General features: G+C 40.3%; 1 protein-coding gene across 1 annotated transcript; it reads left to right on the forward strand.

Annotated features, from left to right (window-relative positions):
• Positions 1 to 776: 776 nt before the first annotated feature.
• On the forward strand, positions 777 to 24,578 carry SLC26A4 (solute carrier family 26 member 4). The gene is made up of 20 exons (XM_059816568.1): positions 777 to 931; positions 1,337 to 1,476; positions 3,669 to 3,779; positions 5,344 to 5,534; positions 6,019 to 6,183; positions 8,811 to 8,963; positions 9,075 to 9,157; positions 10,117 to 10,264; positions 12,700 to 12,813; positions 13,601 to 13,678; positions 13,876 to 13,971; positions 15,440 to 15,546; positions 16,912 to 16,981; positions 17,308 to 17,400; positions 17,511 to 17,606; positions 19,422 to 19,652; positions 21,139 to 21,193; positions 21,504 to 21,649; positions 22,828 to 22,911; positions 24,555 to 24,578. Exons 1-20 carry the CDS (start codon positions 777 to 779, stop codon positions 24,576 to 24,578), a joined length of 2,340 nt encoding a protein of 779 aa, XP_059672551.1.
• Positions 24,579 to 25,096: the final 518 nt, after the last annotated feature.

Below are 25,096 nucleotides of genomic sequence, written 5' to 3' on the forward strand. Positions count from 1 at the left end.
AGCTCAGAGGAGGTTTCCGTGCGGGCCGAGCAGTGCATGGAGCAGCTAGTCCTATCTTGTCCCCTCGGGCTCGTCCTAACAAGCGAGCGCTCTCGCAGGCAGCCGTGGGCAGATGGCTCCTCAGGGCAGCTGGTGAAGGGGGACGAGACGGTCCACCTGTCGCCGGCGTTCGTGTGCGTGCAGAGGGCCCCGCTCCACGCGCCGGAGAGTAATTCCCGCCGACAACGCCCCTCATCCCGCACTGTCCCCGGGCGGCACGGCTGCCGGCCGGCCGGCTTTGAAATGCAGCCCCCCGCCCCGAGGGGACGGGAGGTGCCGGGGCGGGGGGGCGGGCCGGCGGCCGCCGCGGGGCTGGGAGGGTCGCTGCCGGGAGCGCCGGCCCGGGGCAGGGCTTGCGAGGGGGCCACCGGGGCCGGAGGGGGAGGGCGGACGGAGGCGTCGCCCGGGCCAGCCCGGAGCCGGGTCTCTCTGTTTCCCCGTAAATAAAGCGCCCGGCCGCGGCCGGCCGTATAAATGCCGCTGCGGCGGGGCCGGCTCGCCCTGCCCCACGCCGCAGAGCGGGCGCGGGCGCAGGTAGAGCCGTCGGCGGCCGGGACGGCGGCGGGGTCCGCGCCTGAGCCGCCGCTTCAGGACGCGGACAGCTCTGCGCCGCGAGGCCGAGCCGCGCCCCGGGCTGAGGGGCGGCGGGCGGCGAGGGGAGCCGGCGGCGCGGGCGGCGGGCCGCCAGGGGGTGCCGGCGCGGGCGCCGCTCTCTGCCCTCCGCCTCAGGCGGGGCCATGGCAGCGGGCGAGCGGGCGGAGGAGCCGCTGGCGGAGCTCAGCCACTACGTGGTGGCGCGGCCCATCTACAGCGAGGCGGGCTTCCAGGAGGAGAACGAGCGGCGGCTGCCGCTGCCGCCCACGCTCCGCGAGCGGGCGCAGGCGGCCTGCAGGTGGGTGGCGGCGCCCGGGGGGGCTCCGTCAGGCGCCGGGAGCGGGGCGCGCCGCGCCCGCGGGGAGCGGTGAGGGGAGGCGGCGGGTGCCGGGAGACGCGCTGTCCCGGCGCCGATCAACTCCACCCGCCGAGGGATAAAGTGGTCCAAACAACGCCAACCTGTCGACAGGTCGATCTTCGCTTCCCTTCGCATCGAAGCGTGTGGACGCAGCTGCCCGTAAGGTGCCTCCTTCGGGAGACAGCACTCTTGACACCAATACACGCCCCATCCCTGTCTGGAAGACATGACCACGCAATCCGCCTCTTAAAATGCCCATCGCCCCAGCTTTCTGTCAGCTCGGGGTTGTGGGGAGCTTTCCAGTTGCAGCCCCGTGGGGAATGTTCATCACTTGTTTTCTCACAGATGTTCAAGAAAAAGGGCCTTTCAGATTGCCAAGTCCTTTCTGCCAATACTGGAGTGGCTGCCCAACTACCGGGTGAAAGAGTGGCTGATCAGCGATATCATCTCCGGGGTCAGCACCGGCCTTGTCGCCACCTTGCAAGGTAAAGCCAGGCGCGTCGGCCCTCCCTTCTCCAGGCCGTTTCTATAAGGGAGCCGGCTGAACACAGGGGTGTTATGCAGATGGAATTACAAATCTGAGACTTGTTATTTAATACTAGATATTAGGTATTATTTTGCAATAAACAATTGATGGTTTTAATTTATTCCTTTTTTCTCTGCTTGGCTAGAAGATTTAAATTTCCTTTGATGTGTTATCAAGATGTATTTAACTTTTTTCCAAGCCTTTTACTCAAAGAGTATTCATTTTGATATTTAAAATGTTAATTACATTGTGATAAAACAGATAGGTCACGTGGTCTTATTTCTCGGTTATCTGAGCCTACAGGTCTCCTGCAGCTGCCTACAAAAGTCTAGTTATTGCCCCAAAATTATGCAACCTTGATATCCACTCTCCTTTAAAATTTGGCCCATAAGGTTGTTCAGGTATCTGCAGAAAACAACCCTCAAGGAGGTGGTGGCATATTCACATTCAAATAAATTATAAGCTTGATGGATATTTACAGTACATGGCTTACAATATTAAGTTTTCCTTATTTCCTTATTCCATTTATTAGGAAAGCATTCAGTAGACGAACAAATAGAAAAGTGGTAGAAATAAGCAGAAATTAATTAAAATAAGCTAGGTAAGGAAGACTTAAAGGGCAGAACCATTCTGCCCGAGGCAGCTGATAAAGTCCATTTTCAAAGTCAAGACTAGCTATAACCCTGACGCAACCCAGCACATTCATTTCTTTCATCTCAATAGTGTTCTTACACTATTTTCACAATTTTTCAGGACTGGGGAAAGTTAAGCTAGTTGCATCAATCCCTCATTTTCCCTCAATGGGAATTAAGTGTTTGCACAAGGGGTCAAAGATTCACATTGGGAACAAAGCAAGCAGTTTACGCATTCCCAATTAGCCACCAGTATTCCTTACTGTCTGTTCCCTTGGAGCATGCTAGGAAGGCATAGACTGGCAGAAAAAAAGCATTACAAACTTCTGCTCCAGGCAGAGGGTGACCTGAGGAATAAGGAAGTGATTTGTTCACAGTCTGCAGAGGGTCTGTGTCAGAGCTGAAAGATCTCTGCTGAAGGTAGTGCCACAGTTACAGGACCCCCCGCCTTTTTAAAATGCATTGGGCTAGATGGGCTTTTTATATGACTTGTAACAGCTATTATGCTCTTACTGTAACCCCCTCATTTTTATTTTTTTTTACAGCGGGGCCTGATTTTCTCACAATTAGATTTCATTTCTAAAACTGATTTCTGAAATATACTGTTTGGTCTCACAACTATGTATTAAAAAAATACATTAAAAAAACCAAATTAGTGCAAATCTAAATCTAGCTGTAATTTAAAGAAGATATAATAATTCTGAAATTCTAGATCATGCGATTCAGGGAAAATTGGCCAAAATGTTTGCCAAAAAAGAGGCTTCTGGGATCTTGAGGTCCCTGAAGTCCCCAAGTCCCAGCAACTGTGTGTGTTGCTTGCAGTTCTACTACCAGTCACAGTAGTATGACCAGGACTTCAATTGTTTGGAACTCTGATAGATTTTTGCGGTATCTTTGAAGCAGAATACTACATTCTGCAGTAGGAGCTAACCGGGATATGATACTGAAGGCAACTTCTTTTTTTCATTGTTTGTCAGATTTGACAGCTTACACAGGTATACAAAGGAAGACGATGATAAGGATCAAAACTCTCAAATTTGTTTGATTTACTTTTGGTATTTAAGTTTATAAGCTGATACTGAAAAAAAGTGGCCTGATTTTCAGAAGGGCTGGACATACTGAAGCATATTTGTAGTGCAATAATTCAGAGTCTGTGCTTGAAATTTCTGTCTGTAACTAGAACATTTCACATATCCCTCTTTTCTCTCAAGGAGCAGGCGATTCACTCTTGCAAATGTGTTCCCCCACTTAAATGTCACATCTGAGACTATGTTTTGTGCTACCTATACAAACACAGGAACACCTTTCAGTACTTACTCATGCAACTGACCGGTGTGGGATATACAATCATTTACAGTCATTGATACTCATATACGTGCCACCAACTGATTTGCAGACAAAACACATTCTAATTTGTATCTGGACAAAAGGAGTAAATCTTTCTGAAAGTCTATTCTAGGCAAGATAGTAGTTTGTTGAGAGATTCTAAATCTGACGTTTTGATGATCTATCATTTCAGGTTTGGCATATGCTTTGCTGGTTGCAGTTCCTGTTGGATATGGTCTATATTCTGCCTTTTTCCCCATCCTGACATACTTTTTCCTGGGAACATCAAGGCACATCTCAGTTGGTAACTGCATGTTTTCAAGTTACAGTGATTTATCTATTACGAAATGTTAATCCTTACTGTGAACATTGATATTTCATATAAGATAACTACTTTCTGAACCAAATTGGCTGTGCTGAACATTAATATTGGTGGGTTTGGGGGATTTAAGGCTGTACAGGCAATTGTGCATACTAGCTAACTTCAGTCGTGCCCCTGCATGCTTTTTGCTTGCATTTATGCTGAAGTTTAAATCCTGTCTTTGGCTACACTCTGTGCAAGAAATTACAACATCAAGGCTTCAGTAGGCAGTATGAACAGACATTTTGTCTATCAGCTAAAGCTCAAGATGGCTAAACTAGAGCTCTTAGTCTTCTCTGCAAGCCTTTCTTGCTGCATCCTTTTTTGATCACTGTGGACAATATCATCTTCTTGCCTGATGCGGAGACCCAGAACCTGTGTGTCCACTCCAGCCTTGCTCTAGGTCCTCACATCAAGGCTATGGGCAAACCTTGTTGATTCTTTCTGAATACTTCCTTTAAAATATGGGGTTTATTTCCTGTCAGTTCTCACATTTAAAATTCATGTTACAGCTTCATCACTGAAGTTTCTTTTTCTTTATTCTAACAAAATACAGTCTTTTCTTGTTCATATCTACTAAGAATAGATTGTTTTCCCCTCCCAAAGCTTTGGCATGATATTACGTGTTTTCATCAGCTTTCTTCTCTGCTGCATCAAATACTTCTGTATGTTCTCTCCACTTTGTTAGCCTCTTCCTACCCTACCTATCAGCTCACGTTTGCTATCCAGGTCTGAGTTGTCACCTCTACTTATGCTGACATTCCCACTTTCTAGATTATCAAACACTCCTTTTTATGCTTTTTCCAATACTCTTATTCATGAAGTGTCCTCTAAGGTATCTGTAAAATTAACTTATCCTTCTTTAAGACATCTTGTGACATTTCCTTTTCTGCATAATTTTAATAAATAACTGCAACAAATATGATTACTTTTAGATTGTATGTTGCTGACACGATGGTCACTTACTCTCTCTGTATCTTGCCCAAAGTAATAGTTTCAGTCATCTTTAGCCGATGTAATACCACACTACTGCCAAAAGATGTGGTCCTACCCCTTGCTGCATGTTCCTGCCACCACCGTGGTGTTGGAATTCCTGACCACGTAGCTACATGGCAATCTGGATCAGCTGAAAACTAACCATGACCCCCAAAAAATAATTGAATAAATGTTGCTTTCAGCTGGATCAGTGATCTGATTTGTCTGTTTGTAGTGCTGATACAAGGGAGATGGTTGGAACATGTTGCCCCTTTTGGCCTTGGTACAGCCCTAAATTGGCTTAAGCAAAGCATGAAATTGCATCTGTATGTACAATGTAAGTTATTTAAGGAAAAGATTGTATCCTTGTGTCATGTTTGCAGTGCCTGTGGCTCCTGGCCCCCTAATACTACTAATGTACCCCAGTTAAAATATTAAATGGATTTTCTGACTTCGAGTTTGCTTGTCTAGTCTGATAAATGCTTCTTTTCAATGTATATTAAACTTCAGTGTGTTCTGTTTGTCATTACAGGTCCATTCCCTGTAGTCAGTTTGATGGTGGGATCTGTTGTATTGAGCATGGCCCCTGATGATAATTTTCTCATAGATGGCAGTAATGCTACAGGGACTAATGGTACTGGGACACTGATAGACATTGAATCCAGAGATGCACAGAGAGTGCTGATTGCTAGTACCCTCACATTTCTGGTTGGAATTTTACAGGTAAAATAGTTGGCTTGAAGACACAAGGTTGAAACTGCTTTAATTTTAATGGGAAAACATAAGGTATGGAAATACCTACTAGGGCAGTAAGACATTTTCCTGTAGTAAACCACAAAAATGAATTAAAGTCATCTCAAATTATGTAGAGCATTTGGGGGATTACTCTTCTTATCCTGCGCAGAGTCTGTGGCAGCATGACTGGGAACACAGACAACAGAAGAATAGCTCTGTGATTGCAGACCAAGAGACCTGCATGAAACTAAGTGCTAATGGTGCACATCCTGGAGCATCCTTTCACACATTTCTTCAGGTCTCCTTTATTTCCTTGGATGGCATGATATTAAGCTACACTAGGCTGCAATGTGGCGAGATGGTCCTAAGACTCTGTGTTGACAAAGAGAAAAGAACTAAGCATAAGAAATCACCAAATAAAAGCATACCTTTTTGTCGTTTAGCAAGCTGTTGTTCTTCATGATTTTTCCAGGTAATATTTGGAGTCCTTCAGATTGGTTTCATTGTGAGGTACCTTGCAGATCCACTAGTTGGGGGATTCACAACTGCAGCTGCTTTTCAAGTGCTTGTGTCACAATTGAAAATAGTCCTAAATGTTTCAACTAAAAACTATAATGGTGTCCTTTCCATAATATATGTAAGTATGCCCTTCTAATCTGTTTTGGTTTTATGCCAGAATTTTTATACAATTGTTTATCTTCTGCTTTCCATTTCATACAGGAATAGTTCATCTATATGGGGGGTAAGTATAGGGCATTCATTTAGTTGTCACTCTCACTCTCATGAAGACCTGCAGCTGTTCATTTGTAACTGTGGGGCTTTTAAGTAGCTGCTTTCGGAGTTCCCCAGACAGAAAGTCTAATTGCCATCTTGAAGTCTTTTTCAGGCAGAGCAGTTTTTCCGCATAACGTTTAAATGTAATTATCCCGCAAAAACAGTTCTTCTTCTCTAGGTTGTCACTTCTAGAGACTAATTTCTGTCCCACTCCTTGCTTTCTGGCTTATTGTGAAGGATGTTTCATAATTTCTTAACACTGTTGGGTCATCTCCCAAAGCTGACCAGTCCCAAGCCTCTTTACTTTTAAACCAGCAGGTCATTCTGGTAAAGGGCATCATTCTCCATCCCACACTGTAGACATACTTGTGAATAGCTAAAGAAGGATGTGGATTCCCACCCTGTGACCAGGTACCTACTGCTTAGCTAAGTTGAGGCTAAATGTTCCTGTCACATGTCCATTTGTTGATCTTAAAAGAAAATTATCAAATGGAGAAATGTCTTGGCTGGATTACAGAAATACTGAATTCCTAGAGGTTTCATATTACGGATAAGTCTCCTTCCCCAGAAAAATTATTGAGAGTTTTGTCACTGACTTCAGCATGAAACTATTCAGGTTCATAGTATTTATATCTTCCATAGCACTTCACATTAGAATAACAGATTTCTAAAAGAGGCTGTTCTAGACAAAGAAATGTATTTACAGATTTTACATGCCAGTTCAGGCAACCAAACTAGCAAAAGTAGATTACACATCTAGATTAGCAATAATAGGATGAATATAACTACAAACAGCAAGTTAAAATACAGAAAAAAAATCTGGTTGACTATTTGGGAAAAAAAATGTATTATGTTATGGACCTTTTCAGAATTAATGAAAACTCTTTCCCTTAGAACAATGAAAATTAGATGAGACTAAGTACTTATCTAATAGACCTTAGAGCAGACCTGGCAGGGTGATGGACTGGTTAATCCAGCAGGTTTTTCTATATCTATTTTTTATGTTTATTGAAGGGTGGTACATTTAGTAGAAAGTATTTCTGAAAAGCAATTACATGGTTCTTCCAGCTCTTGCAAGCTTGAGTGGAATGCTGACTTTTTAGGTTAAAGCTCAAAGCTTCTGTGTTCTTAAAGGTGAGCCAAGTCAATGTGTTTGCAGATGTGTGTAGAGCAAAGAAATTGTGATTTCCGATCTGCTCAACCAGTGACTTGCTGTGTCAGCTTCAGCAAGTTTTGGACTTGCTTCAGAAGTGGTGTTTAACAAACTGCAACACTAAGCATCCAACATTAGCACAATCCACAACCCAAAGTTAGGAAGTTACTGTTCCTCTGTGAAGTGGGGCAGTGTGAGAGATTGTCAGTAGGAATGGGATCCATGGTAAGCAGTACAACGGGCAAGAAATGGCTTCAGTCACCTGAAGAAAGGCATCTGATTCGGTGTTTCAGGAAAGCTTCTTCTTTAGCTTAGAAAACATAGCTGATTAAGCACTCACTTAGACATTTTATTTCAAAACCACAGTCTTCAGAATGGTAGTAGTGGTATTGCTGCTGCAACCCTCCCCTTGCCTTTAAACTGACAGCTCAGTATTTGGGGAGCTAATCAGCATGCAAGAAGTCTGCTTCTAACCCCTTTTCTACCAGATCGTTCGGCTAAAGCTGCTTCACTATACATGGAATAATTAAATTTTGTTGGAGACAGGGAGCAAGTGGGAATTACCCTGATGCTTAGGAGGAAGACAGTGGGGTATTTGTAGCTTTGCTGTAATCAGCCCTTTATGTTTTCTCTGTACACTTGTTTGCAACAAACAACAGGACCAAGCAAGGTCATAGCAAGGGTAGAGAAGGGAGCTGCCTATTGAAGCCCAGTTGTGAGAGTCCTCCAGCCTGGGACTGAACTCTGCTGGGAGGGTTAATGTACCGTAAGGTGAGGTTTAGTAACTGCTTTTCTCAAGTGTAGGATTCTCCACAGCCTGGCAGGACCCACACATTCATACTCATTCTCTGTATATCAACAGTGGAAATAGGAAACGTAATCCACAGACCATATGTACTGGGCACATAGTGAACCAGAGTTTTGCCCATGGGTCTGCTAGCTGTCTTTTGAATAGAAAAATGAGGACCTCCCTTGCTATTCTGACAAAGCAAAGAAGCTATAGATCTTCCCTTCCTTGCTCCAAGAACAGGTAGAGGTAAAACACAGGTAGGGGTTTAGCTCTTCTTACTTAGTATTAATTTCCTAAAAATCGGGAAGCAGAAGCCCCCTGTGTGGACAATTCTTGCCGTTACACTTTTTCAGTTAAATTCACCATTAAATCCGTTCATTGATTCTATAGCACCTTGACAGTATGTTATCCTCAGGCTCCTCCAGGCCTGCATAAAGAAATAATTTGGCCTCCTCCAAAACCCTGTGCATCTGGATCTTCTCATAAGTATTTTCACATCCTTCAAGTGGACATGGGCATGTTTTATGTTGTCATTTTTATTTTTCAGACTCTTATTGAAACATTTGAAAAAATTGGTACCGCCAACATTGCAGATCTTATCGCTGGACTCCTCACCATTTTTGCCTGCATGGTAGTTAAAGAAATAAATGATCGGTTCAAACACAAGATACCTATACCTATACCAATAGAAGTTATTGTGGTAAGCAAAGGAGCATAACAAAAACTGATAACAGATAAAATAGATGGAGCTAGCTACAGGAAGGCAAGAACCCTTTTTAAGTATTAAAACTGTTGTTTTATTTTATTACAGACAATAGTAGCCACTGGCATTTCATATGCTGCCAACTTGGAAAAAAAATACAATGCAGGCATTGTTAAGAGCATTCCAAGAGGGTGAGTGCCTTTGTTTTCTGGGAAATAGGTATTATTTTAGTTGGCTAAAAATGACAGTGGTAAGAGAAAAGACATAAAAGAGATATTGAGAGCTGTAACCTGAGTTTAGAACTCAGAGCTGGAGATTTCATGAGTTTTACTTCCAGGTCTGTCAGTTATGCCACTTAAATATGTTGCCTAGCTTTCCTTGATCTGTAAAATGGGCTTAGGAACATCTGCCTGATTCATGAAGTTCACCTGAGAATTAATTGCTTGATGCTCATTAAGTGAATATATGACTATGGAAAATGTAAAAAAAAAAAAATTAAACTATTTTTAATAATGGAATTCTGCACAGATTTAATTTCTGTAGACCTGAGTTATCCCACTGTGGGTCATATTCATGCCACCACTGTTACCCCAATCAATCTTGTCACTTCCATAGTCACAGGAGCAAGGATGTTGAGGATTACACTGGTAAAGACTTTCACTTGAAAGATTCAGAGCACTTCACAGTAGTAACCTTCACATTCCATTTGGTATTTAGGGCTTGATTAATTAAAATTTGTGGAAACACAGTAGGGGATAAAATGTTTTTGAGATCTTCTGAAGAAGTATGTTAACAATAGTATGAAGTGTCATTAACATATTTATATAATTCATCATACTATTCAATACATCCTTTATTCAATGCTTCAAAAAATGTACTTTTTCACTTCGCTATCATAAGGCCAAATCTCAGTCATACTGAGAACAATGGGAGCTTTGTTGCTGACTAATAGCATCAGGATTTGGGCTTTGGTGAGCTAGATAAGCGTGTTCTGTATGTCAATGGGCTGTTTCCACCTTTTTATTAACTTGAAACATTACACTTCATATTATAAGCAACCTGTATGCCTCCGCCTCAAACCCCTTGACAATTCTAGGAAGAACAGAATTTGACAAAAGTTGATAACACTAATATATTTTCTAAATGCTAGATTTTTGCCTCCTGAACCTCCAGATGTCAGCCTGTTTTCCCAGATGATAGCAGCCTCCTTTTCCATTGCTATTGTTGCTTATGCTATTGCCGTATCTGTGGGGAAAGTATATGCAACCAAGTATGACTATGCTATTGATGGAAACCAGGTATGTATAACCAAAATAGTTTATAAGCGTAGTGAATGTAAGCTCTCTTTCATGTTGACTTATGTAGCCAAATCAAAGAAACATCATTCACACACGTTTTTCAGACTAAAGCTGAAGTCTGACAGGAGAAATTCTTTCAACTATTGGGAAAAAAAAAAGCTGAAATGGCCATATACTACCTGAAAAATTTACCACACAGAGATGAGCCAGATGTGCTCTATCTTCAGTATGGGCTTTTCATACTAATTAATTCCTTCTGTATTGCTTTAGTGACTGCAGTAGCTCTGAAAAGGTAATTAAAGCTAAGCACCATATAGGGGAATTTTCTGGTGATGTCAAGTTGACATGGTCAGCTTTAGCAATCTGCTTTCCATTTCCACTTGTAAGGCATATATTGAGGTGTGTCACCGGGGCAGGAGAAGGCAATGTCAAGCTAAGAAGTTGCTCCAGACAACTTTATTTAGGCTTAATCTACATGTAGGATTTGTGTCAGTTGAACTTTTCAGTTAAAGCATGATTTTATTCCTACAGAATAAATTATTGTACTTCTCAGCATTCACCAGTTACATCAATAGAAATATACTTGTAACTGTATAGCTAAGTCCTGCAAGCTTCACAAAAGTAAATGCCTGCCAGCGTATGAACATACTTGAATAACTGTCTGCACTATAATGGCTGAATTGTTTTAACCATTGATTTCTAAAGGCACGTAGCTAGTATGTTACGAGCTATGCATTCACAAGCTTGTAGAGGATTCCTGCAGTTGTTCAGTGTCTTCACCAGGGGTTATGTGGCTTGCCCATGGGCATGGGAGAAAAACGTCAGAAAGCTTCCTTGTCCTGCATCTATGCTAATTTTGAATTTTATCCTTTGAACATACGAGAAAATGCACTCACTGCAATAAATAGATAAGCTGTGTACTTTGTTTAATGAGTCCTTTATTTTAGTACTAATGGATTACATAAAGTTTGATTTTGGAAACATTGTTTTGCAGTATGTAACAAAATTACACTTCTGAACATGCTGGTCACTTTACAATACACAAGGTTCATGATTTAAATTTGCCTAAAATGTGTTGACTTTTCAGTTTAATAAATCTGAATGAATAATACATGTTCTGGAAGTGCTGTTTATGCTGTTCTTTTGTTGCATATGCTGTTCTGCCAGCACTAATGTGCTTGAAAGATACTTATTAAATACTGTAGTAGTAGAATTACTGCCTATCAAGGCAAAGTGCTTTCCTTTCAATACTATGCTATGAATTTTACACATTGCAAAGGTTAAATGCAGCCATGAATGATGGACAAACAGTTTAATTGAACTGGAGAAGTTAAAATAACATCATAAAAGCAGGTAGTAAAATAATTTTGAAGGATGGGTCAATACTGCTATCTGCCAGTGTTTATTTTGTCTTCATAGATTCATAGATTATTAAGACCTAAGAACACTAGGAACTATAATTCCATCATTTTCTTGCAGAGCACAGCTGTTACACAGGAATAGGCATGAATCATCTAGGTCTGTTCTGTTAAAGAACATGACTTCAAAATCCTGCTCTTGTAGTTGGAGCTTAATGAAAGGCTTGCAGGAAATTTCATTTTGGAGAAAAGAAGGGAGAGAGTCAAAATCAAATCTTAAAGTGTATTTTTAAAAATTTGCAGTGAGTGAAAGGCTCTTGTGACTCTGTCGGCTGGGTGAAAACAATGTTTCTGTCAATTATATGGGGTTGCAGGCAGCTCCCAAACGCTTCATTTCCCAGCAGAGGAATGGCCCGAATCCCAGGACATAAAGCTCCCAGGGTCCTTGTCACTTGAGCAGAACAACCAGCGTCAGTAGGTGCCAGCATCTGTGACCCTGGGGCAAATCTATGAGAACGCTGCCTGGGACTCAGCGTGAGTTCATTGGGATGTTTAGAGTGAAAAACTTCTGGCTCAACAAACTAGAAGTTTTCAGTGAAACTGTGTTTTATTGTAAAGTTCCTGATTAGTTCTACTAATAATACAATGCTTTGCATTAATTACAGGCTTGTCTAAACTCAGGCTGTTGTACTGATTAAAATTATTTGTTTAGTTGATGATACTTGGGAGTTAAATTTATACTAGTCCCATTTCTTGATGCAATTATACAGTGTCATTGTTAGAAATGTTAGGTTTGATAACATTGATGGAAATAAACTTTAAATGTCTTTATACTAAGATGAGTATGTTCATGTCAGGGAGAGTATACCTATTTCATTGTATTGGTTTCCAAACACGGGTAGTTACACTGGCACAAGAGACATTTGTGTAAAGATTTAACAGCTATTACTAATCTGTAATCTTCTCAATATTACTGTGCTACCTACTTTATAAATTATTGTAGAAGCTATTGTCAACCTCCATTGCAAAATTGTCTTCAGGCATCTGTATTTACAGCATCATCCAATTATCTTTCAGGAATTTATTGCCTTTGGGTTCAGCAACATTTTTTCAGGTGCCTTTTCTTGTTTTGTTGCAACTACTGCTCTTTCACGGACCGCAGTCCAAGAAAGCACTGGTGGAAAGACACAGGTAATGACCTCTTCTTACTAGTACTGTGCATGGGTGAATTTAATCTTGTATAGGGCACAGCTTTCACAATGAGATGAAAATAGTCCTAAAATGATTGTGTTGCTGACATGTGGAAAGCCACAGGTATCTTAGCTAGTAGCTTGTGCTCTGGTAGTGAATAATTTTTGTAGCTCTGCCAGAAGAGGGCAATCAAGTTTTACATAGCATGAGTTACATTAGGGGTCAGAAATCCTTCAAGCCTAATTCCCCAGAATTTAATTCCCAATTAAGGGACTGAGTTTGTCAGAGTAGGACTTCAGGATGAGGGGGGAAATCCTCTCGCAGCTGCTTACGAGATATTCAAGCTCCCATGTGCTGGCCTGAGCAGCCCTGCCATTTGCCATTCATCACCTGCCCATGTGCCATCTTTCTCATGTTGAGTAAGCTACTCTGTTTTACAGTACTACAGCTTTGCATTTTTTAGCAGTGGAGAACTACAGGTTATCCAGCAGCCCCTCTTCCAGCTGACACAGACTCTACTCCTTTCATCTATCTATGCAACGTAACCCCTCCAAGAGCTACTACCTTGCATGCAGTTGTTTATGCTACGTGCTTAATGGAATTCCCTCTGTGTTAGCTGAAGTGTATAATGATTGCCCACATACGTCTAAACACAATGGCATTTTGGCAGGTCTCCTTGTTCCTAAAGAAACGTAATGTGCAACTACTTGTACATTTTTCTTTGTAATCCTAGAAACGTAAGATAGGGTCTTAAATTCATTTCCTATAAACACTCTGTTCTTCGCAGGTTGCCGGTATAATCTCAGCTGGGATTGTTTTGATTTCCATTGTTGCCCTGGGGAAATTGCTAGAGCCCTTACAAAAGGTATGGTACTTGTTCTCTGCAGTACAGCCACCAGCACCAATCAGACTGAAATGCTCAACTTCGATGGGCAGGATAAATAGCCCTGTTATGGTGACTGATACCAGATGAGGCTCTGGTTTATAGTGTATAATGTTAAGCACTATCTTAATATGCATCTTTGCTTCTGAATAACACTTTTGCATCATTTTTCTTCACAGTCTGTGTTGGCAGCTGTAGTCATAGCTAACTTGAAAGGGATGTTCATGCAAGTGTTTGATGTTCCCCGTCTGTGGAGACAGAATAAAGTGGATGCTGTAAGAAACCTATTTTTTTCTTTCCTCCTGAATGGTTTTATCTGGTTTTCTTTTTGCCTTTTAATGCCATCCAAGTTTCTCTTGACTACCACATCAACAGAATTTTGTAGCATTAACATCAGAAAACTTTTATATGCATCTTCAAAATGCAAGTGCCATGATGTCAGTTAAAAATTCCTCGTTTTAGAGTTTTACATAGTATTCTGCTTATTTTCTTTATTCCCTATACCCCACAGTAAGGGTGCCAATCAGGGTATTCCTGTGCAGTGATGACTCCTTCATAGCAATTACCATAGTTTACAGCAATCTTGTGTTGAGATGGCTTGAAAATCAGAATAAAGATGGCCTGTTACCACCCTCACCATTCTGCTTTTATCTTTTGCACAGTTTAAATGGGTCAGAAAAGCTGACCTTTTCTTAATTAATGTACATACATTTATGTTGTTACCACATGAGCACCCCATTTACCAGGATAATCTCAGGTATTCCTCAGAAAATACGTTTTCTTGTTGTAGCAGGACTAATCCAAGCTAGAATGTGGATTCATTTGGCATGCTAAGGGATATATGAACAGGCTTTTCTTATGAACTACTATAACCGTATCTCAGGGTACTGCTCACATCTCCCACTGTGTTTTCTGTGGACTAGACCTTCAGTGTGGCTGTTAGGGCAGGAAAAGATTACATGGAAAGTATTTTCTCCATGCAGTCCTTACTATGCATAGATTTTACAGCATGTGTCATTGGGCAGTACCTGCCTTAGGTAGATTTGAAATTTTTTAGTCAATTTAGTCAATTTACTAGTCCTCCTTATAGGTAAAAGATCCCACTGACTTCAGTGAGAAGTGCAGCCACTCAGCCTTTTGTATGATTGGGTCCACCGGGTGTTCTGCCTGGGCAGTGATGTAGAGAGGAACTGAGGAGCCCACTTCAACTGTTCTGCCTGAATATTCAGTGGATACTTTAGAGAGTGCCATCAACCTGTTAATATGAAATACCTCTCTTTGGAATAGTTCCGATTCTTAGATATCACTGACCAGCCTCCTTCCCTCTGTATATATCTGCAGATGGGGCATCTTACAGTATCTTACATCTTGGGAAAATAAATGATTTCCAATTTCTAAAGAAAGATTAACAAAGACTGCCACCATCAGAAAGAAGAAAATGTAATGGTTAACTGCATCCCCTTTAATTTCACCGAAGTAACTGGATCCTTGAAAAATGTTGTTATGTTAAAAAACCTTATTTCCTAAAAAGCTAACTATGCCTAATAAGATAGTGATGGATAGAAGCATCTTGGAAGAAAAGGAAGACTTTTCTAGGGAGGTCAGCTAATTGCCAGTGTGCTATGATCATCTCCAAAGTTAAATTCTTCTGCTACTCATATTGTCTGGTCTAGTGATTCTTTAGCATGACCAAGAATTGTATGTTATAATTAAGAGACTTTACATTTGATATTTCCTCTCCAGATGATCTGGGTTTTTACATGTGTAGCATCCATCATTCTGGGACTTGATTTGGGATTACTTGCTGGCCTTTTGTTTGGATTGCTGACAGTTGTGCTGAGAGTTCAGTTGTAAGTAATACAGGATCAGAAATAATTGTTAGTGTTATACCATGAAAAAGGAAGACAATACGCTGAAAAGCAAGATGATTTATGGCAGAAAACCTGCCTGGGTTTACAAAAATTTTGAAATGGAAAAAATCTATTCTTTAGAACAAAACACTGTTTTTGTGCTATCATTTAATCACACTGATAAAAGAGAAGCTGCATTATTTTATCAGTATTTATTCTATACCATGTTGGGTACTCTGGTGGTACTTAGACATACGTTATTTATGCACCCACATAGCTGAGTTGTTGAAAGGGATATATACATTCCAGATCAAATATAAAAAGATGTATGAATGACTTCTGTAATTAATTGATCATTATAGTAGCTCTTAGCATGTAATACTACTACAGTATGTTGCACATGCCAACAACCTTTTCACTTATTGCTTATACAAGACTGAGTGTATGCCTGTGAAAGAAGAGGAAGAGAGAGCATGAGAATAAGGCAAAATTTTGTGCTTGTGGCTGATTTGTTGCTGCTCAAAGAACATTTGGTAGTGGAATGGTGAGAAAAGGTGGCTTTGCAGAATCTTCTTTGGCCATCTTGTTACTTTTGATTGATATTTTCTCTGAAAATACAACATAACTCCTTTCCTTTAGCCTGGAGTCCAGAGAGTATGGTTACTAGCAATACCAAGGGATAGTTGCACTGTCAGCAAATGCATAAAAGTAAAGCCTTGCAAAAGTTGTTACAGAACAGTAGATTACAAAAAATGGAATTTGAAGATCCTCAAAAAACATTCCCAAATTCAACTCAGATTTGTATAAAAGGGAAGTGAGATTTTACAAACTTCAAACCAATTTGCTTCAAGTGTTAAAAATATATCTGGAGACTGCAAAATATTTTGGTTTTGTTATTAACTGAAATCAAAATTAGAAGAGTTGGGCAAAAAGTTTTAAGTAATCTGAAAAGAATGTCAATGTATTGTTTCAGTTGATTTGAAATGAAAAAAGTGATCAATTCTTTTTCAGAGTAAAAAAATTGGTTTTTTATTCAAACCAAACTAATCTGCTTTTAAAACATTTTTCTGGTTTGGGAAACAAATGGAACAAGTTATTCATTCAGTTCTACATAAAAATGGTGCAGCAAGTAGGCTGAGACCAAAGTACCTTGTCTTTAAAAAGGCCCATTTACTACAAATCGGAAAAAGACCCTTGCACAGCAACACAGAACAAAGATACAGCACTTCCAATGAGGCTATTAGTTTGGCAGAAGAGAGCAGACTATTAGAGTCTATGACAGTTTGTATGCAGTAATCCCTTCAATTCTGTGAATGCCTAAGTATGATGTTTACCTTCCCTGTCTTTTTTTTTTGTTTCTGTTAGTCCTTCGTGGGGTGGCTTTGGAAACATTCCTGGCACAGACATCTACAAGAAGGTCAAGGACTACAAAAATGTAAGTCATTGCTGAGTTGTTTCCCTTCAGTCTACAGGCCAGTGTAAGACAAAGTTGTACCTTGCAGATTGTAGATGACTTGAATTTGGAAGTGGAGTGCTTCAAGATAACACGTTTCAGCATTAAATTCTTCATCTTGCTTCAGATGGTTGGTCCATATTGCATGCTGGGGCTGTAAGCTTCTAAAACTGAATCACTTCTGTTATCAGCAAAGATACACCATTTTTTGTGAATTAGATACGTAGTTGAACTCTGAAACACTTAAACTGCTTCTTATTAGCCAAAATGTGGTTGTTGCTGCTTGACCTTATATTTTTTGGCAACAGGTTATAGAACCAGAAGGTGTGAAGATTCTCAAGTTTTCAAGTCCAATTTTTTATGCTAACATTGATGGACTGAAAAGTAGCCTCAAATCCACAGTAAGTGATATGTGATGGTTTTGGATGCTTCTTAACTGTCTTTGAGATTTCCTCAGAATTATATCTAGGTAAAATTAAGTAATTTTGATGTCTTGATCCTTTTTCTGTAGGTGGGATTTGATGCAGTCAAGGTGTATAATAAGAGACTCAAGGCACTGAGGAAGATACAAAAGCTAATCAAGAAGGGGAAATTAAAAGCTACTAAGGTAAAACAAATGTTTTTCTTTCTATTTTTTCTCAAAGGATTACTGTTACAGCTTATTACTTAAGCCTTAATTATGAGTGCCTCTGTATTCATCTTTAAAATAAGGATGGAAAAGTGTGACTTATTACTATGGTAGGAAGTCTGGGACCTGCAGGAGACTTAGCAGACCAGTACACCTATTGCCAAAGACCCCACAGATTCAGGCAGCTGTGACTGTCATAGTGTTAACAAGAGTGAAAGCAAGAGATTCCCTGATCTTACCTCTACCCCTCACCACCTCAGATTGTCTCTGTGCAGTAAAAGTACTGGTTCTTTTCATGTGTACATGCTCCTATTATCCAGCTTCCTATGCACAAGTGAGCTGTATCAGTTGGCTGGTAGACATAGCCTTCCCATCCTCTTTAAAGAAAGCAGCATATGTTCTTCTGGGTATGGAATGTACATTTCAATAAATAAATGCTTACAGGAGTGGACAGGTATAGGCAACCTGTTAAATCTCCAGAGCTGGAAGTTAGAAATGGTTTTCTGTTGTCATTGCTCTCAGTGCAGGATGCAGTATTTCCTGTATATATTACAGTTTATGATGCAGTTAAATGCTCAGATGTGACATTCCAGCTTCTGAGCTAGTCATTTTACCATGTTATCATATATAGTAAATCTAACTCAAAGATGAAAATACTGGTCTTAAATATCTCCTAGAAATAAAGCTGTTGAGGGAAGGAGTAGCTCTGAGGTATTTATTTTTCTGGATAGTGGCCTTTTTGCACGAAGATGCTTTTTTAACAAAGGAAAAAAGAGGAAAGGAAATACACTGCACAGAGGAGGAGGTAATTATGTGCTCTATCTTGTTTTTCTTTAAATTCTTGGATGCAGGATTGTCACCCAACAGTAAGGGGACAGACAGGTTCTTTTAGGGATCCTTGGCAGAATGATGATGTCACTAAATTGTAGTTACAATTAAAGCTTTATTTTTCTTAAAGGATTTTATGATTAGTATAGCACAGAATTTATGATTAGAATGGCACAGGATTTCTACAAACAGAATCAATGTAGTACAATTTATAAGTAGCGTAATACAGAATTTCTAATACAACTTAACTAACAGTTTCTAATCACCTAGACCCTAACTTAACTTATGGTTTCTAATGACCTGGATCTGCAGATCGGGTTGGATCTTAACACATGGTTTGATGTATTAATATAAGAATCATAATCTAGACTCAAAAATTATATAAAAGAAAAGTCACTCAGCCAGTCCTCGCAGGAAGCCGACAATGGTGGAGGTGTCCCTGGCCACTGGAGGGTCACAGGTCTCATCATTCAGCAGCAGTTCCAATCCAAATTCCCCACTTAGCACTTGTAACTGCTTAATTTTATAGACAGTGCTCTGTGCGCTGTTACACTGTTCTCTGACAGGGTCATCAACAACACCTGGTTGGCCAGGTGCTTGAGACCTTTAAAGCCAGCAAGGAATGGAGTAATCAGCCTGGCGCCCAGGAATCTTGAGGCTGGTAGGGAGATGAAGAAGAAATCTGTTTGGTTTGTCTACTTGGTTCACAGGACCTTCAAGGCCTGAGAATGACAGGAAAGGGAGCGAATACATGACCTGCTCAGTCACAGAGAATGGCTGCTTGCCTTATAAAATGGCATTAGTTATGCTAACCACATTACCAGGTGTTGGGAGCAGGGGGTACTGGTCACAAGTATCCGTCTTGTTTATTCCTGAAACAGAAGGTATCACAGAAAAGTATTTCCTGTAACTCCAAAACTTTCTCCATGATTAAATGATAAATTCCATGTATTATCTGCATATTAGAATGGTATCATCAGTGAGCCTGGTATTAATAATGAAGCTTTTGAGACTGATGAGGAACCTGAAGACAACGAAGATCTTCAAGTTCCCACCAAAGAAGTAGAGATCCAGGTGGACTGGAATTCAGAACTCCCAGTCAAAGTAAACATCCCCAAGGTGCCCATCCACAGTCTCATTCTTGATTTTGGAGCAGTAACCTTCTTGGATATTGTAGCTGTGAGATCAATAAAAACGGTAAGCGCATTTTTTTTTTGTGTTCCATGAAAATGAAACCAGTCAGTAGTATGTAAATCAAGAGCTGTTAGCTGAAGTTAATTTCTGAGTTTTTAAAAGAAAAATTGTTGTTGAAAAATACCTTCAAAACTTATACAGCAAGAGGTAGAATATTGGCGTATGTATATTTTAGGTGGGAAAAAATTTTAAAAAATGCATTGAAAGAACAATATGAAGGTTGCATAGTGAAGTACTCTAAAATTAGAACTGCAAAATGTGTTCCCCTTGTATACATATGTTATGAAATATTTTAGTTATGTATTTTCTTTCCACATGCTTCCTGCTTTAATCTGGGCACAGGATGATGCTCACTCAACACAGAGGTAGTAAAAATTTCGTCTTACCATCACTTTTCAGTCTTTAGCCACAAGATTTATTTATTCATTCCATATTATTTAAATTATGAAGGAAGGAAGAATGATTCATTTCTTTATAGGGTTTTCTGTGGCTAATATCAGAGTGCTTCATCAACATTCATTAATTCGTCTTCAAACGTCACACTACATAATAAGGAGATAATATTCCTAGTTTAGGGAGAGGGAAATGAGGTGAAGAGATTAAGGCCAACTGTTGCCATTATTTTTTGGTGCCCTGTTGCAAGTGTGTGGGACCAGATTGTTCAGTCTTTAGTCTTTTGTGATACTTCGTATGTTCAGATTGCTGCTTTCACTGGCTTCATTCTGCAGTTGGGACTGCTTAGCCTATATATAAACTAGATCTTAGATTACCAAGACTCTAGTTTATCAATAAAGAGAAGGGGATGGAATTAGCAATCACCTCTGAAAATACTATTCTAAGAGACTTGCCTGCCACGAGGGAGCCAGGGATAGAATCCAGTTTCCCACCTTTTATACTGAAATACAAGAATGCTATGTGCCTTGCTTCAGCCTTCTGCCTAGTTTCAGTTCAGTCTGGCTTCTGAGACAAAAAGGGATACGGGGTCCACAGACATGACTCTTTCCATATGCAGCTTTTTCATCCAAGAACAGGTCCATCTGGTGCACTGCACAAGGGCAAAATCTGTGTAAGAAAATTTGCATGTGCCAATGAAAGATTGTATCATATCACACATACGTGGGGGGAAATAAAGCTTTCTCAGGCCCACATGGTTCTCACTTGAAGAGACATGATTATTCGTATTACGAGAACAGAATGAGAACCTTAAAAGGCAGCAATGTACGTATGTGTAAAATCGATAGTTCCACTTACACAGTCGAAGATAGGCCACTTCAGCAAGCAGGTACTTAACTACTGGATCTTTAAGTATAGCAGTTCCTTATTGATGATGAATAAACAAAACATACAATTTGGAACAAAGACACTCAGAAACAAATGAAGTGTGTGTGTGCCTATACATTACATATATAGACATATATATATATATATGTATTTTCTCCTTACAGACTTTATTTATTTATGTCCTTGTTGCAAACTTTTGTTTTTTTAGATAATTAGAGAGTTTGAGAGGATTGATGTGAGAGTATACTTTGCTTCATATCAAGGTAAACATCCAAATATTTCTACTACCACTCATGCAAAGAATAAAATGAAGATGAGACGGGATGAGATGGGATCTCTACATGTGTCTGTGGAAGCATTTGTTCTCATAAAAATGTGAACTGTCACACTGATAAACATGGTGGGCTGTGGTAGGACACAAAGAATGGTGGGGTTTAAAGGAAACATGGAAAGTGTAAGTCGATTGATTGATTGATTTGGCTGTACATTTGATTTCTGATAGTTGCAACCATGTATTTTGACATTTATTTCTTAAATTAATTCAAATTGTATTAACCTGTTATGACTGTTCAGACAACCTTATATCTCAACTGGAACGGAGTGCCTTCTTTGATGATATTGTCAGAAAAGACATATTCTTCTTGACTGTCCATGATGCTGTGCTCTACATAAGGAATCAAATGACATACAGTGACAACCAGGATCCCATATTTGAGAAGGTAAGGATATCCACCAGTATGTTTCCCCTCCTTCTATCATCTAGCATTCATTCTTGCAATTTCCATTACAGCATGGCACGTTTGAAAACGAGACATACAGCTGTAGTATAAAAAAAGTGAGAGTCTAGTAAATTGGACAGCTTCTGTAGTACATGAATATTTTGGTAGATCAAAGGAAGAGTCTGTTGACCCCAGGATCTTGTTAGTGAAAAGAATACGAGAAACAGGACATATGGAGAACAGTGCATCCTAGGACACATTTTCTAGTTTCTGACAACTGGCAGCTTAAGAACTTCCTCAGCTGGAGGTTGCATTTGGATCATTATATATAATTGTCACAGATGGAGTTTTCTTCGAAGTATCTGTCATACTCCTTTTGGAACCCCTTTACACATTTTAGCTTGACACTATCCTGTGGAGATGGGTTCTGTAATTTTAAATGTGTTAATGACAAATATTTCCCATTTGTTTTAAGACTGTTGGATTTCTGGATTGTTAGCTGCAATGAATAATCATTCCCTGCTTCCTTTCCCAACACTATTAATAATTTCACATACCTCTGAAGAAAGCTGAAGAGTCCCATTCTACTTGGTGTGAGTGTGTATGGAAGCTGTTCCACGCTACTGTTCATTCCTACTGCCCTTCTCTGTGCGTTTCCTAATTGTATTCTGTGATTTTTGTGATAACCAGAACACTCTGTAGCATTTAAAGATGTGGGCCCACGTTAGGAAAATGGCCTTATAATGTTCTCCTGTCTTTTCACTGCAATTCCTTCCCTAGCAATCACTATCACAGTATTATGAATACATAGTAATTAAAATCAATATTACTGATAAATAACTAGGAGGGGACCCTTATTTTTTTATCATTTTTGCATACTACTGTTTTATAATGGAGATTAACATTTTGACAAAGCTATACAGCAGTTTAGAGATAGATTCTGCTTTTATTATTTTTACAAAGCCATAACTAGTCATATGAGGACAGGCAGGAACAAAAGCTTTTCAACAGGTAAGTTCCTCTCAGCTGAACTGAATCAACAGCTTTGTCAAGGAACAGTAAACAACAGACTCTTGTAAATTGTGGAAACTATCTTAAGGTACTTCAGAATAATAAATCAATTTCAATGATACAGGCAACGCATAACTCATCATGTTTCTTACTTTCTTTCTGCCAAGATTTCACTCATGCAGGAGTCTAAAGAACCCATAGAATTCACAGAAACAAGCCGGCCTGATGATGAACTTGATGTTCAGGAAGAGGTATGCACTTTAGAACTGAATGTGTCTATTACTGATAGAATACTGCTGGCTTTATTCCTTTGCCTGTAGCATTGAGCCATGCTGTGAGAGCATGGCAGATGAACTGAGCCCTCAACAGGTCCCTTCTCCATAAATAAATACCTTCCCTGGGTACCTGAAGGTCAGTGCTTAGTGGAGGAAGTCAAGTTTTTCTTGAGATGTAGTGGATTATATGTGCACAAGCATCTCCTGATCTCTGTCGCTTTAGGACTACTTTTGCCTTACACAGGCTTATAAATAGATCTAAACACAAGTTAGGTGCCTAAAAGAAGACTTGGTAAGGCTTGAGCCCAAAATTATGGTCAACCTCCCCTCTTCATCCCTCCCTTTAACACAGCAGACACCTTCTTGCACAATCTGAAGCTGCAGCAAAGCAGTGTACTAACATAACTAACATGCAAGAACACAAGTCCATTAAAGCAATACCATGGCATTTTTTATTTACGGAATACCTACAGAAAATTAAGTAGCACTTACTGCTAAAATAACAGTGCAGCACACAGGCCACTTATTCAGAAGATAGGAGATTGGGCTAAATGCCTGAGATGGATGAAACTAGTGATGCATCAATACCCTGCAAGCATCACAACACTCCATGTAAGTAAACGCATGATTACTATGTGTCCCTCCTATTATGCCACTGTGGTACTAGTCAGAACTGCATTCCCGATCTAAAATGGGGTAGTGCCCTGTGCTTGGCCTCTCTGCTCCAGCCGCAGGAATGGAAAGGGGCTGGAGGCATGCTGTGATCCTTCTCTCTGTCATGCTCTGGCAAAATGCTGCAGCAAGGTTGCTGTGCATGTGGGATGTAGAGGTCCCTGGAGGCAAGTAGGTAAGAGGAGGTTGTGGCTGGGTAGAGGTTCTCAGCATTACCCTGCTGTAGTTTCTCCCATAGCATGAAGTCCTGTAGGAAATGGTAAGGTCAGCTTGGAAGGCAGATTGCTGAAAGGAGAAACTGAGACCCTAAGCAAAAGCCTCTCAAACTTCATCAGGGCTTGGTCAGTAGATTGTGATACTTGGTACTCTTGATTGACCCCCTCCTTTTTTGGTTGGTATGAATATTGCAAGAGACCCAAATATTATTCTTTATCACTAATATGGGAAGAAGCACTTTCCACTCCTCTGTAAGTCACAGTGCAGAAAGGAATGAAGGATTAAAGAGCTAGAAAGACACCATGATTCTGTAACAGAAGCATTTGGGAATGGCAGGCCAAAAAGACTTGAATTCTGATTTCTATTCACAGGATTGCTTAGATAATTATATTATTGTCATTAAATAAGAAAAGAAGCCAGACACAAAATTACCGATCCAAGGTCAAAGAGTGTTCTGAGAGGTTTCTGTCCTGCACCTTTATAGCCACATTTTGAAGGTGAGAGCTAGTAACCTTCAGACCTGCAGCTTCCTGACTGAATTGTCTGATGCAGATACAAGTCAGAGGGCAGCTGCCTCAGAACAGTTACTTTCTCTGTACTTTCACTGAGGGCAGGTTGAACTTGGTAGTTTTTAGTTAACACATATACAAACTTTTTATTTTTCCAAGCAGCGTGTACTCAGAACTAACCATGGCCTGTTTCTCTCTACCTTTTGACAACCATTTCACTAGGCTATGCGCAGGCTTGCTTCATGAAGACGGACTGCTGGTACTGTCTTACCTGTGAACTCACAGCAATATTTATGCACCGGTACTATATAAGCATTTTCTGCAATGAAACCAATCTTTGCACTTGAAGAAAACCCTGATTGTTTGCCTGAATGATACAGATCTCTAGAAATCTCCAAATTTTAGTTAATGTTATCCCAGAAATATTCTGGACCTTGATTCAGCAAGCACTTTTTGATATGATATATTGATAAAAAAAATCAGAAGACTATTACAAAAGACGTACTCAGTTTTGGGACTAGTCAGGCAGAAGGTGCGTTACACTTTTATCAGTGCGTACAGGATGAAAAGCTGCTTTGTGCTCTGCCCAGGAGAGTTGAAGAGACCAAAATCTTTGGATGGCAGGCCTTTTGTTCTGTATTTGCACAATGCCTAGCAAGAGGGCAGGAGTTCTAGCCAGCCAAGGCTTTGCAATTCCAGAACATTAGTGTGAGCATATCCACTGACAAGTCTTGAACAATGTATTGTGATTGTTTTTTCCAAGC

This window comes from Gavia stellata, chromosome 4 (genome assembly GCF_030936135.1).
Source record: "Gavia stellata isolate bGavSte3 chromosome 4, bGavSte3.hap2, whole genome shotgun sequence".
Taxonomy (NCBI): Eukaryota; Metazoa; Chordata; class Aves; order Gaviiformes; family Gaviidae; genus Gavia; species Gavia stellata.